The sequence below is a fragment of the Mustela nivalis genome (genome assembly GCF_964662115.1).
Source record: "Mustela nivalis genome assembly, contig: HAP1_SCAFFOLD_1654, whole genome shotgun sequence".
NCBI classification, from domain to species: Eukaryota; Metazoa; Chordata; class Mammalia; order Carnivora; family Mustelidae; genus Mustela; species Mustela nivalis.
Window position 1 is genome coordinate 15,145 of NW_028135010.1, and position 13,838 is coordinate 28,982.

Below are 13,838 nucleotides of genomic sequence, written 5' to 3' on the forward strand. Positions count from 1 at the left end.
AATTTTTTTTAAGATTTTATTTATTTATTTGTCAGGAAGAGAGCGCGTGGTGCACACACACAAGCAGGCAGAGTGACAGACAGAGGCTGAGAGAGAAGCAGGCTCCCTGCTGAACAAGGAGCCCAATGTGGGCCTTGATCCCAGGACCCTGGGATCACGACCTGAGCCAAAGGCAGCGGCTTAACCCACTGAGCCACCCAGGCGTCCCCAAAATCTTCAAAAACTTTTTAAAAATAAGAAAGAAAACATTTGTATTAAAGATTGAGTTAATGTCCATCTTGAGATTTTTTTTTCTGCCTGTTCAGATTTTAGCAAAGGTTTTGATCTGGGCTCTGAATAAGCATAAATATTAATTATGTCATGGATCTACAGTTTGGACTGTAGATGGTTTGTTTTTTAATCAGAGGCAGCTGATTAGCAAGCATGGTAAATTGCTTAAGTTTTGAACAGTTGCCAATAAAATGAAAGAGGGAATAGTAATAGTGATGTCGAGCCTTTTTATGATCTTTAATGAATTATTGAGCCCCAAACCTGTGTATTCTTCATGCAGAACATTGTTTTGGGAAACACAGGTGCATAATTTGTTAAAAGATGAGGGAATGTTAAAAAAAAAAAAGGAGGGAATATCTTACTGTGTGTCCATTCTGAGCAACTGTACCTGTGGAATTAATTATTATAAATAATTAGGCAAAGACTGGAGGTCTGTGCTCAAAATTTAAGTATTACTCTGACTTTATAAATCAAGTATAGAGCATGTAATTTATAACTCTATTTATTGATTCTAAGTATGCCTTTGCAGGTGTCTATAGAAGTAGGTTTCACGATCAAGTACCTATTGTATATGGCACTATTCATAAGTTTAGGTTATTGACTGAACTTATAAGCTAAGTGCTCATTAATGTCATTTAGTTATTTGAATGACTCTGGTGCTTAATTTTAGGGAATTAACTTTTGATTTGATTGAATGTGATTAATCTCAAAAACGTTTTGTTGACCATTAATATAAAGTTAAAAGAGGGGTGCGTGGCTGGCTCAGTTGGAAGAGCATGCGACTCTTGATCTCAGGGTTGTGAGTTTGAGCCCCACATTGAGTGTAGAGATTACTTAAAGTTAAAAGAATTATAATATGTCATGGTTTGAAGAACCCTACTAGTATAAACAAACAATTTGGCTAAAATTTGAAATTTTTTAAAAGATTTTATTTATTTATTCGACAGAGATCACAAGTAGGCAGAGAGGCAGGCAGAGAAAAAGGGGGAAGTAGGCTCCCCACTGAGCAGAGAACCACACACTTGGGGCTTTATCCCTGGACCCTGGGATCATGACCTGAGCCCAAGCAGAGGCTTTAACCCACTGAGCCACCCAGGTGCCCCAGTGAGAGAGAATCTTAAGATAAATTTGAAATTACAGTATTTTATGGTGAACACATAAAATTTTGATTGTTACTATGAAAAATTTTATGAATCCTATATTTTTGAAATGTGATTTTTAAGTTTTTATTTAAGTAATCTTTCCACTCAAGATTCAAATGCTACTCCTACTGGGCCAGCCAGGGGCCCCTAAAATGTGATTTTAGTATAGGTTTTTTTTTTTAAGATTTTATTTATTTATTTGACAGACAGAGATCACAAGTAGGCAGAGAAGCAGGCAGAGAGAGAGGAGGAAGCAGGCTCCCTCCCGAGCAGAGAGAGAGCCTGATGTGGCGCTCGATCCCAGGACCCTGGGATCATGACCTGAGCTGAAGGCAGAGGCTTTAACCCACTGAGCCAAGCAGGCGCCCCTAGTATAGGTTTTAATCACTGAAGAATTATGCTGTTTGCATGGTATGCCTGTATTTCCTATTTTGTTCACATTTCTGAAGCATATATTAATAATTTTTAGTGCTCACCATAATCTCAAGTGTCTTAGGGAGATGGTGGGTGGGATGTGGTGTAATATTAGCAGTAACCTACTAGAGATGGTTTTGCCCATCATTCATTAAGCACTACGGTATGTTATGTTGATTTCCTTAGGCATTGGGAATACAGGTGTGGTAAGACAATCCTTGCCAAAAAGGACCATTCTAACAATGTACTGCGTATATACACACATACATACATGCATACAGAAATTATTACATCTTGTCCTAGTAAAACTTGGGTCATCAGCAAATTGTATAGAGGATATAGTAGGGGCACAAAGAGTAATCTTTCTGGGGTTTGGAGTGGAAGAATCTGCAAGGATGTTGTAAATGAGATTCTTAAAAACACATATTTTCTGAGTTTTAAACAGATGCCTTTATTTAATTACATAATGTATTTAAGCATAATAGTGCTGCAGTGGGAGCTAATAGGGATATATTGCTTGCATAATTCCTGTCCAATTTTTAACATCATTGTTACTAGTTTTTTTAGGGTTGCCATAGCATGGTACCACAAACTGAGTGGCTTAAATAAACAGAAATTTATTTTCTCACAGTTCCGGAGGCTAGAAATTGGAAATGAAGGTATTGGCAGGGCCACATTCTCTCTGAAGATTCTGGAGACAATCTGTTCCATGCCTTTCTTGTAGCTTCTGGAGTTGCCACTGATCCTTGGTGTTCCTTGGCTTATTGATGGTGCATTATCACTGCAGTCTCTGCCTCCACCTTCACATGGCCATCTTCCCTATGTGCCTCTCTGTCTGTGTTTCTTCTCTTACTTGGACTTCAGTCCTTATAAGGGCCCATCCTAATGACCTCATCTTAACTTGATTACATCTGCAAAGACCCAGTTTCCAAGTAAGTTCACATTCCTAACCACTGGTTAGGACTTAAACATACCTTTTGTGGGGGCATGATTCAACCTGCAACAATCATTTAGTTCCCTTTGTACTGTGCCGTATCATCAATATAATTACTTAAGAAATGCATTTTCATGATGAGAGGTTAACAAAGCCCCTGGTTGCAGGAATAATGTTAAGAATTTGTAGTTCAGGGGTGCCTAGGTGGCTCAGTTGCCTGAGTGGCTGCCTTAGGTTCCAGTTGTGATCCTGGGGTCCTAGGATGGAGCCCTGCCTCACATTGGGCTCCCTGCTCAGCAGGGAGCCTGCTTCTTCTCTCCCTCTCCTGCTCCCCTTGCTTGTGCTCTCTCTCAGGTATTCTCTCTCTCAAATAAATAAAATCTTAAAAAATTTGTAGTTCATTAAGTGAGCCTGTAGTGATTGGATAAATGTCTTCCAGAGACCAGAAGAGTGAAGCATAGACAGATTGTAGAGATCTGTGAGCTTGATATAAAAAAAATACCCACTACTAAAGCTTCTGCTATTTATTTGTTAAGAAAGGTGATTTATTATTCAGGTGCTATTTTGACTTTAAAAATTTTAATGGGTATTTATAGTATTTAATTTCAGTCATCAGAGACATCATCCTAGTTAGCCATCTTAAATAAATTTATATTAATTTGCAGACTTTTCATCACTGGTACACATCTGAAACTGCGTAGTTATATTTTCAAAGGTGCTGTGATACTGAAACTCATGATATTATGGGGTACATTGTTTTTTAAAATTACCTTAGCCAGTAATAATTGACTACCAAACAACTTTTTAAAAAATATTAATCTTTGTTTCAAGGAAGGCAGGTATTGTTAAAAAGCTTAATACATTTCTGAATAGTGTTTTTTTTATTAAATCTAACAAAAAATACTTCTCTCTGCATGGGATTTTTTTTCTATTGCTTTTAACACTAGAGGTTGGGTTTTTTTTTTCCTTTTTCAATTAATCAGGATTTTCTTTTTTTTTCTTTTTTTTTAACCATTTAGAGAATATGCCCTTCAGAATGTAGTCATTTGGGTCTTCCATTGTTTTAATAGCACACAACTGTTTCTAAAGGCATGCATGGGGCGCCTGGGTAGCGCAGTTGGTTAAATGGGTCATAATCTCAGGGTTGTGACATCGAGCCTGGCGTCGAGGCTGCATGGGGCTCTGCACTCAGTGCAGAGTCTGCTTAAGACTCTATGCCCTGCCCCTCCCCCCCAAAAATAAATCCTGTTAAAAAAAATAAAGGTGTCCATAGCAGACCTACCATAAAATTAATTGGGGTGCCTGGCTGGCTCAGTAGAGCATGTGACTCTTGATCTTGGGGTCCTAAGTTTGAGCCCCACATTGTGCATAGAGATTAGTTAATGAAATAAATAGATTTGGGGGCAATTACCCATAAACTGTAAGGAATTTATATACTTCATGATATTCTTAATTTCTATATACATGTATACTATAGTGCTTTTGCACACTGTACAATGATAAATACCAGGGAAGTCAGGCAAAGAATGAAAGTTAGCAGCCTTACTCTTCTTTTTTTTTTAAGATTTTTATTGATTTATTTGGCAGAGAGAGCACAAGTAAGCAGAGTGGCAAGCAGAGGCAGAGAGAGAAGCAGGCTTTCCACCAAGCAAGAAGCCTGATGTGTGACTTGATCCCAGATCCTGGGATCATGACCTGAGCCGAAGGCAGCGGCTTAACCAACTAAGCCACCCAGGCATCCCAGCAGCCTTACTCTTATTTGTTCTAAGTGGATATGCGAGAAATAAATAGCCTAATGAAAATAATATGGATGACAAACTCTACCTGTCAATAATAAATACCACAACTTTCTTCTAAAGTGTAGTCAGTGATCCTAGAATAATCCCGCTGAAGAAGATCTAAAATCTTTGTATAAACCTGCACGCAGATTTATCTGTGTTTAAACTTGTGCACAAATCTGTCCTGTGTGTAAAAATCTTTCAATCTATGTGTATTTTGGTTTCAAAACAATTCACACTACATGAATACATTAAAAAGGTTCAAAAGTGTGCTAACGTATGTGTAGACACAGCAAAAAGAATGCTTTCAATGAGAGAGAATGAAGATAAGACTTAAAGGAGAGTCTCCTATATTACCAGAGTCCGTGTCATTAACTGCATTTAGTAATGAATTATACCTGTTTGGAACTAGTTTATAAATACGTAAGCTGTAAGATGAACAGAGCGAATGTTAAAAACTCACAGAATTTCATAATTCAGGAACATAGCTTCAGTGTTTCATAATATGGAAAGAAGCTCCTAAAAACAGCCAGTTGGGGGGCGCCTGGGTGGCTCAGTGGGTTAAGCCTTCGCCTTCGGCTCAGGTCATGATCCCGGGGTCCTGGGAGCGAGCCCCGCATCGGGCTCTCTGCTCAGCGGGGAGCCTGCTTCCTTTCCTCTCTCTGCCTGCCTCTCTGCCTACTTGTGATCTCTCTCTGTCAAATAAATAAATAAAAATCTTTAAAAAAAAAAAACAGCCAGTTGGCTTGCTTTCTTAGAAGTTAGAAAAGACTGCATTTCAGAAAATGATTTGTAATGATTAGGAACAGAAGAATATTAAGAAATAAAATATTGGGGCACCTGGGTGGCTCAGTGGTTAAGCATCTGCCTTTGGCTCAGGTCATGATCCCAGGTTTCTGGGATGGCCCTGCCTTGGGCTTTCTCCTCAGCCAGAAGCCTGCTTCTCCCTCTCCCACTCCCCTTGCTTGTACCCCGCCCCTGCTTGCTCGCGCGCGCTCTCTCTCTCTCTCTCAAATAAATAAATAAAACCTTTAAAAAAAGAAAATATTGAAAACATAAGAACTGAGGTCCTCAGGGTAGAAAAAGATAAGAATTAGACTTCATATTAGAATTTGAAGAATGTAGTTGAAAGAAAAATTAACTAGGATCTTTGTAACAGGTTAAATATTAAACCACCTCAAATAGAAGTGATTTTGTCCTCTCAACCTACTTCTGAAAATGTACAGTAACATCTAGTTTTCCATATAAAAAAGCACATAATTTCATTAGCAAAGGTCCCTTTGGTTTAGCCTTAAAATCACATCTGATCCAGGGCTCTTGGCTGGCACAGTTGGTGAAACATGTGACTCTTGATCTCAAGGTTGTGAGTTCAAGCCCTTTGTTTGGCATAGCATTTACTTAAAAATAATTTTTTTAATTAAAAATCACCTGTAATCTACCAGTTCATACTAACAATTGCCAAACTAGCATTTAAACAGCTTTATTAAGATACTTGTCACCTACCGTAAAATTAAAGTGTGTAGTTCTGTTGCCATTTAGTATATTCACAGTTGTGCAACCATCAGTACAGTCTAATTTAGAATATTTTCATTACTCTGAAGAGAAAACCCAGTAACCGGGGCATCTGGGTGGCTCAGTGGGTTAAGCCGCTGCCTTCGGCTCAGATCCTGATCTTGGGGTTCTAGGATCGAGTCCCACATCGGGTTCCCTGCTCAGTGGGGAGCCTGCTTCACTCTCTCTCTCTGCCTGCCTGTCTGCCTACTTGTGATCTCTGCCCGTCAAATAAATTAAAAAAAAAAAAAAAGAAAACCCAGTAACCATTTGCAGTCACTTTCTAGTCCCCTTCTGCCCTAGCTGTGCACAATCACTAATCTACTTCCTGTTTCTATTTATTTTCATAACATTTTAAACTTGCAACACTATTGTTCTCATACCTATTCCAGGTCACTGACTCAGAGGTTTAGAAGTTCTTCAAGTAGCCATATTTACAAGTCCTCTGACATCTTCATTCATAAAGCATTCAAATGATGACTTCATAATATGATTGTTCCATATTCTAAGAGGTTTTGATCTGGGTCATGTGTTTCAAATTCTGTTTGTGCCACTTGATAGGGATGTTACACTCAGAAGGAATAGAACCATTTTGTCCAGACTCAAAATGAAGTTTATTCAATGTGTGTTAACCATTCCAGGCTTTCTGATAGTGAGAAGAGCTTTAGGAATCTTTTGTAGCATACATTATCTTCAGTAATAATGTCATCTTCATCACTGTCTTCATCCTTTGGTCAAAGTTTGGTTTAACTTGCTGTGGATAGCCAAGAAGGCTATTATCGGTAGATTTGCTAGAGCTGCTGGAAGTCCTACTGTTCGTAACGTTATTCTGGTTTACTTGTCTGGCTGTTATGATGAAATTGCATCTGTTTCAGTCATCCTGTTACTTGATCAAAACTCTTTTCTGAAACGTCTATGCCATTAACTTCTAAAACTTCATCATGAATATTCAGTAATCCTGCGCTGTAAACCAGAAAGATCCCTAGGACTTACCAAAGCCGTGTAGTGTCTCCCTTGGGCTTTCTGAAACCATTCTGGCTATCGAGTCCTGGAGAATGTTCAGTCCTGTGTTTGTAAAGATAAACTAACCCTATGATGTTTTTCTGGGAGGATTTTCATGGCTGTAATAGAAGATGCAAGTCTAACAGCTTGGGACATACCAATGACTGGGTGTTGAGGAAGCACAATGCATTGAGTAAACATTTTCCTTCTTCATTAGCATGTCTATACCTTAGGCACTAAGGTAGTGCCTCTTTCTTAAGGTAGAGGCCTCTTCCTCTTTTTGCATAAAGATCCTAAGTGTGGGTTGTCTGTTGAAACACCTTTGTGATAATTATTATTTGTAGGTAGTAAGTCTCCCTGAAGTCTGCATAGCTTAATAAATTGTCAGCATTAGGTATCTTATGAACATGTCGTAGTAATCCATAAAACTACTCAAAATGTCCAAGGTTTGCTCTTTCTAGCAAAAAACCAACAAAATTAATTGCCAGACCTGCTCTTCACCTCCAGGATGCCCTGGCAACCACTGTCCTGTTGAGTGTTGGGCTGTCTCTGTGTGGAGTGCCCGTTGGGCGCATGTGCACCCTCAGCTGCAGCCCAGGAATCCACAGCTCAGCAGATGCACCTATCACAGTAGCTTGGATCTTGGTGCTCAGCTCCACTGAGCTCCACGGGGCTTTTACAGGGCAGCAAGGAGTGGTCTGGCAGCGCAGCGGGTAGAGGCACAATTCCTTCCACCTCTCTGCCGGGCTCCAGTGCAGGAGGTTGAGGGGGCAGTTAGCCTATCCACCTCCTTGCTTTCATCCACCTCCCCCATGACTAGGCTCCTGACCTGGGCCTGGGCTCCTGATCCGGGCCAGCAGTGCCAGCCTGAGAGACTGTAAGTGAAAATATTATTAAAGACATTTTGCAGGGTGGTGGGGCAGACATTCTGGAGAAAAGGATCACCTGTGTTCCTGTCATCCTAACATAATTTACTCACTTAACATAAGTTATCTTATGATAAAAGAAAGGGAGGTGCCTGGCTGGATGTGTTGGTGAAGCATGCAACTCTTGATTTTGGGGTCGTGAGTTCAAGCCCCATGTTTGGGTAGAGTTTGCTTTTAAAAAATTACCTTACAGGTCTTATCCATGAGTATATGTTGTCATGCAGTGGCAGTCTAATGTACAAATTACTTTATGTCCTATTCCCCATTAAAATAACCTTTTTTCTATATATTTAAAAACTTTAGTAATTAAAGCTGGAGGGATAGTAACTTTTGGGGGCTTAGTCTTTAAGCATCTGCCTTCAGTTCAGGTCATGATGCCAGGGTCCTGGGATCAAGTCCCACGGTCAGGCTCCTTACTTGGCTGGGAGTCTGCTTCTGCCTCTCCCTCTCCCTGCTGTTCTGCCTGCTTGTGCTCAGGATCTCAATCTCTCTCTCTCCCTGGCAAATAAATAAATAAATAAATCTTTAAACAAAAGAAAAAGAAACTTGTGTATTATGTGCAGATATCAGTAGGTGGTTTTATGTGTATATTTTTCTCTTCCCTCTAATCCCCCCCCCATTACCACATTTTTGATAGATTAACAATCGATCACTCCTCGGTACCCATTCATGGCTGTCTTTACCCAGTTGACTACGCTAAATATGTATGTGTACTGTGTATGTATGTATATGTACATGTATGTGTATTTTTTGGGTATGTATATATTTTAAACAACATCTCACTATCTTGAAATCGTCCATGTCCTTCGTATAAACATGTAGCACTGCTTGCTGATTCTTTCTGCGCCCGTGTTGGTTTCCGTGATACCATTTTCCCAACGACCATTCCATTCAAGTTTACTGACTACCTAGCCCCTTTAATGTCAGAGATTTCTTTGACATCTTTCTCTCAGTGCCTTCTTACCTTTCTGCTTACCCAATATAAAGCCTGAGAGTGTGCTTTCACAAAGAAGCCTTAAATGATCTCAGCATACTTTATTACTTTCAGACCTTTTCACATCTAAAGCTTTTTATCACCCTCCTCCAATATCTGTACCCCATTTTCTTCTCTATTCACAATTCCCGTGCTTCATCTATGCTTATTTTCTAAATATCATCTCTCCCACCTTCATTTCACCTAAATCCTTTATTTAAAAAATCCTCTCTCTCATCCCTTTTCTTTGGTGCCTTCCGCCAATCCCAAGGTTTCTATCTGTTGTCAGTCATTTTTCTCCCTTTCACCCCTAACCTCTGGTAATTCTGCTTTCGCTCCCTTCAACAAAAGCTCACACTCTGATAATGTATGTGTAGTGTTCAGTTGGGTGCTTCTGAATAAATATCTGCTTTTCAAAACAGTGAAATCTAAACTATTAGCATGGAAATAACCATTAGGAAGATGAGGTCTCCACTTGAAAGCTTCAAATCGAGATTCTCCTGCTATTATTGAATGATGGAGTTTTATATAATAATATCTAAAATGGGGTGACTACTTGAACCATACAAAATGTCCACTATTGCAAAATGAGAATAGATCCTTGATTTTATACTTCTGTTTTGATTGACCTGAGAAATAAAACTTAGCACTTCAGAGAAGGTAATTTTCATATGTTTGGATTATTTTGAGCATTAATTCCTCAGGGTCATTATGGACTTAGAAATGTTTTGTTCTGCCTCCTAGTGTATGCCCAAGTGCCTTCTCATGATGGGAAAAATCTATAAGACCCCAGTCCATTCTGCACTGCTGTTGATTGTTCAAACAGTTCCTCCTTGTATTGAGTTAAAATCTGCTGGCTAGAATTATATTCATTGACTCAGCCTCTGTCCTCAGGCTACACTGAATTTGATCCCTTTCCTATATAACAGCCCTTTAGATAGCTAACGGTAATTATTCTGTCCTCTACAGCTCTCTCTCTCTCTCCATATTTTTTTCCCTTTGAGATAAACACTCTCAGCTCTTCTACCTGTTCCTCACTGAGCACCAGTTTCATCATCCCGATTGCTGTCTATAGATAGGACGCTTTGTTAATGTTCCTTCTGAAGTGTTTTCAGTACTGAAAATAATAATCAGTGTGTAGCTGAATTGGGTCCAGGCCTTGTACATCTGGACATTAATGCAGCCTGGAGTTGCTTTAAATTTCTTTTTAGTAGCCATTTGATATTGGCTCATAATGAATTTTTTAAAAAATAAGCTCTGTACCCAACATGGGGCTTGAACATATGACCCCAAGATCAAGAGTCTCAGGCTCTACCAACTGAGCAACCCAGGCACCCCTCATAACGGAATTTTTAATTAACTAAAATCCCAAGATTTTAATATAGAGATTTGCCTTCACATGACTTCTTTCCAAACCAAGTTTCCATTTTCCTTTAGTTGTACAACAAATTTCTAAAGTCAGAATGTAATGTTTAATAACCCTGTGAAATTTCATCTCAGCCTGTCAGCCAGCCTTAGTTTCTTTGAATTTTGATTTTTGTCATCTAGCTTACGCTGATTGAACAAGGGGTCTTTTTTTTAAAAAAAAGATTTTATTTATTTATTTGACAGAGATCACAAGTAGGCTGAGAGGCAGGCAGAGAGAGGAGGAAGCAGGCTCCCCGCCGAGCAGAGAGCCTGATGCCGGGCTCGATTCTAGGACTCTGGGATCATGACCTGAGCCGAAGGCAGAGACCTCAACCCACTGAGCCACCCAGGTGCCCCTGAACAAGGGGTCTTGAAGCTAGTGTCAAAATGTTTTCAGACATCTGGGAAACAATAATGAAGAATCATGGAGTCTATCTTCCAAAAATTGTTGTATGCAGATAATATCTCAGCTCTTGTGGTATATATGAATTACTACCATTGTAAATTAACAAGGCCAATTGAAAGGCTAAAGTTTGTTGAGCCTGCAGGACAGAAGCCTTGTGTTGAACATTACTCTGAGATGATGTTCTAAGACATATTGTGCCAACATAATGCCAGGGCTCCTTATTCTTCCCAAGAAATCAATTAATGCACATAGGAAGTAGAGACAGAATTATTGTGACTTTTTTTTTCCCAAGCATATACTGAGCACAGGATTAGGAACAGTGTGAGATTCTGGAGAATCAGGTTGCCTGAGGCAACTCTGATTTACACCTGTTGTCCTAGTGTAATTATTAGTAGCATCATTTTTCACTTCCCAAAGTGTCTAGGTTTGGAGGATGAATTATCTGGCCATCCTTCTCATAATCCAGCTAGTTCCTTTTACTATTTTATCTGGGTTAAAGGTTACACAGCTGTAATTCAGCAGCTTTAATGAGGCTGCAGTAGCACTTCTCTTCCATTTGAGCAGATTATTTCTTGACCATGGGAAGTTGACAGCAAAAGTAACTGCAGTTAGGGTCTACCCATACTAAGTATTTTTCCTGAGCTATTCTTTAGAGGGCAGTAATATATACACCTGAAATGATCCGATTCCAACAAAATATGGACTACAAAGTCCTGTTTTCATATGCATGAAAATAAGAAACATTTGATGCTCTTAAAGGACATATTGGAATCAATACGATGAGTAAAACTCAAATACCTTTTGCTAAGCAGAAAAGTAAAGAAATACCAAAAATTAATTCATTAAGATTCTGAACATACTTTTTTTAAATTGTAAGAACTGAACTTTGATGCCTTGAATATATAATGATCCATTATAACAATTACGCATAGAGTTTGAGAATCTGCATATTTTATGCTTTTGTTTTTCCTAATTAATAATTTTGCATGGTTAATAATTTTAAGATATTCTTTATCACATAGTTTCCATGTTTATGTGAAATAAGCAATTAAAAATGAATAGTTCTATTCTACCTGCTAAAATATTACTTTCCTCTAAAAAATGAAAATGCTAGGTTTTATCTTATAACTTGAATCTTGTGGTAATATAGAGCTCTAGTATTTAGAATTAGAGGGTTTCTTAGAGATTGTGTAATTAATTTTATGTCATCAGTAGGTAATTTGTTAGCTCCTAATATCAAAATTCTATTGCCTATGTTTCACATTTTGGATTTCCTAATGTAATGTTCTCTTTTTAGAAAAGGTGGACAAGTCCTATTTTCAAGAGAAGATGAGTTTTAACAGTTTTGAAGGATCTAAAACTTGTGTACCTGCAGACATCGATAAGGATGAAGAATTTGTAGAAGAGTTTAATAGATTAAAAACTTTTGCTAATTTTCCAAGTAGTAGTCCTGTTTCCGCATCAACACTAGCACGAGCTGGTTTTCTGTATACTGGTGAAGGAGACGTCGTTCGGTGCTTTAGTTGTCATGCAGCAGTAGATAGATGGCAATATGGAGACTCAGCAGTTGGAAGACACAGGAAAGTATCCCCAAATTGCAGATTTATCAATGGCTTTTATTTTGAAAATACCGCTGCACAACCTACAAATCCGGGTATCCCAAATGGTCAGTATAAAGTGGAAAGCTACCTGGGAAACAGAAATCATTTTGTTTTAGACAGGCCATCTGAGACTCATGCAGACTATCTTTTGCGAACTGGGCAGGTTGTAGATATATCAGACACCATATACCCGAGGAACCCTGCCATGTGTAGTGAAGAAGCTAGATTAAAGTCCTTTCAGAACTGGCCAGACTATGCCCACTTGACCCCAAGAGAGTTAGCTAGTGCTGGACTCTACTACACAGGTATTGATGATCAAGTGCAGTGCTTTTGTTGTGGTGGAAAACTGAAAAATTGGGAACCGTGTGATCGGGCATGGTCAGAACACAGGCGACACTTTCCCAACTGCTTCTTTGTTCTGGGCCGGAATGTTAACATGCGAAGTGAATCTGATGTTGTGAGTTCTGATAGGAATTTCCCAAATTCAACAAATGTTCCAAGAAATCCAGCCATGGCAGATTACGAAGCACGGATCATTACTTTTGGGACGTGGATATACTCAGTTAACAAGGAGCAGCTTGCAAGAGCTGGATTTTATGCTTTAGGTAAACTTCATTATAAAACCAGGCTAATAACTTACTTTCCAACTATTCTAGTGCTTTTTAAAAGTAGATTCCTTTAGCCCCTTGAACTGGTAAATATTTATGTGTAGGCTGGCATGATTATATCAGTATTAATCTGCAAACCCTTATGTTGAATCTGCAGTGTAACCACTACGTTTAGGGGAGAATGACTACCATATTGTGACTTACGTTTACCTTTATGTGATTGTTTTTTGGAGAAGGATGGCATGCAAAAGATGATAGTTTTCTCTGAGACAATGGGTCTGACCATAATAATAACTCTAATTTATTGAGCTCAGTCATGTATTACATGTATTATATGCACTTTCTACATATCATAAAAAGAGTTAACATTAAAGAGTTTAGTATGGCTGATATTAAAATTGATATCTGCCTTTTGTACAGAAACTGTATATTTGAAAGCTGACTTGTATGATGCTTCTTGCTTCAGATAAGCACTTCTCAAAGGGACTGCTGTAAACGTGTCAGGAAGGACCATTGGTGTGATGGCTTCCAGGAGTATTAAGAAAAGTTACACCATTATATATCTGACCCATTTATTTTAGGATTGAGTTGTACCAAAACACAAATTATTAGTTATTTCAGTATTTTATTTACGTAGTCTCCTATAGCAATCTTGAAGGCTTGTTTAGTGTCATGTAGCTATAATAACCTTAGAGAAACTTACTTTGTGTTTTTGTTAAGCTGAACTTTACTGTTGAAGTTCCACAGTTTGAAAAAGTGTAGTATTGGTGGCCCTAAATGACATGTTATAAAGAAGTTAACAGTCGTAATTTTTTACATAAAAATT

The 13,838-nt window shown here is 38.6% G+C and overlaps 1 protein-coding gene across 7 annotated transcripts in view; it reads left to right on the plus strand.

The window, feature by feature from the left end:
- XIAP (X-linked inhibitor of apoptosis) overlaps positions 1-13,838 on the plus strand; it is a 48,945-nt gene that overhangs the window by 13,006 nt on the left and 22,101 nt on the right. For 5 of the 7 annotated variants that reach the window (XM_082750678.1, XM_082750679.1, XM_082750674.1 and 2 more), the window contains one exon: positions 12,101-13,009. In XM_082750678.1, the coding sequence (XP_082606804.1) occupies positions 12,133-13,009 (877 nt within the window). In that variant the 5' untranslated portion in view covers positions 12,101-12,132. Of the gene's footprint in view, positions 1-2,514; positions 2,759-7,603; positions 7,969-12,100; positions 13,010-13,838 lie in introns of those variants that run through there. The other 2 variants (XM_082750677.1, XM_082750676.1) reach the window with 2 other exon arrangements.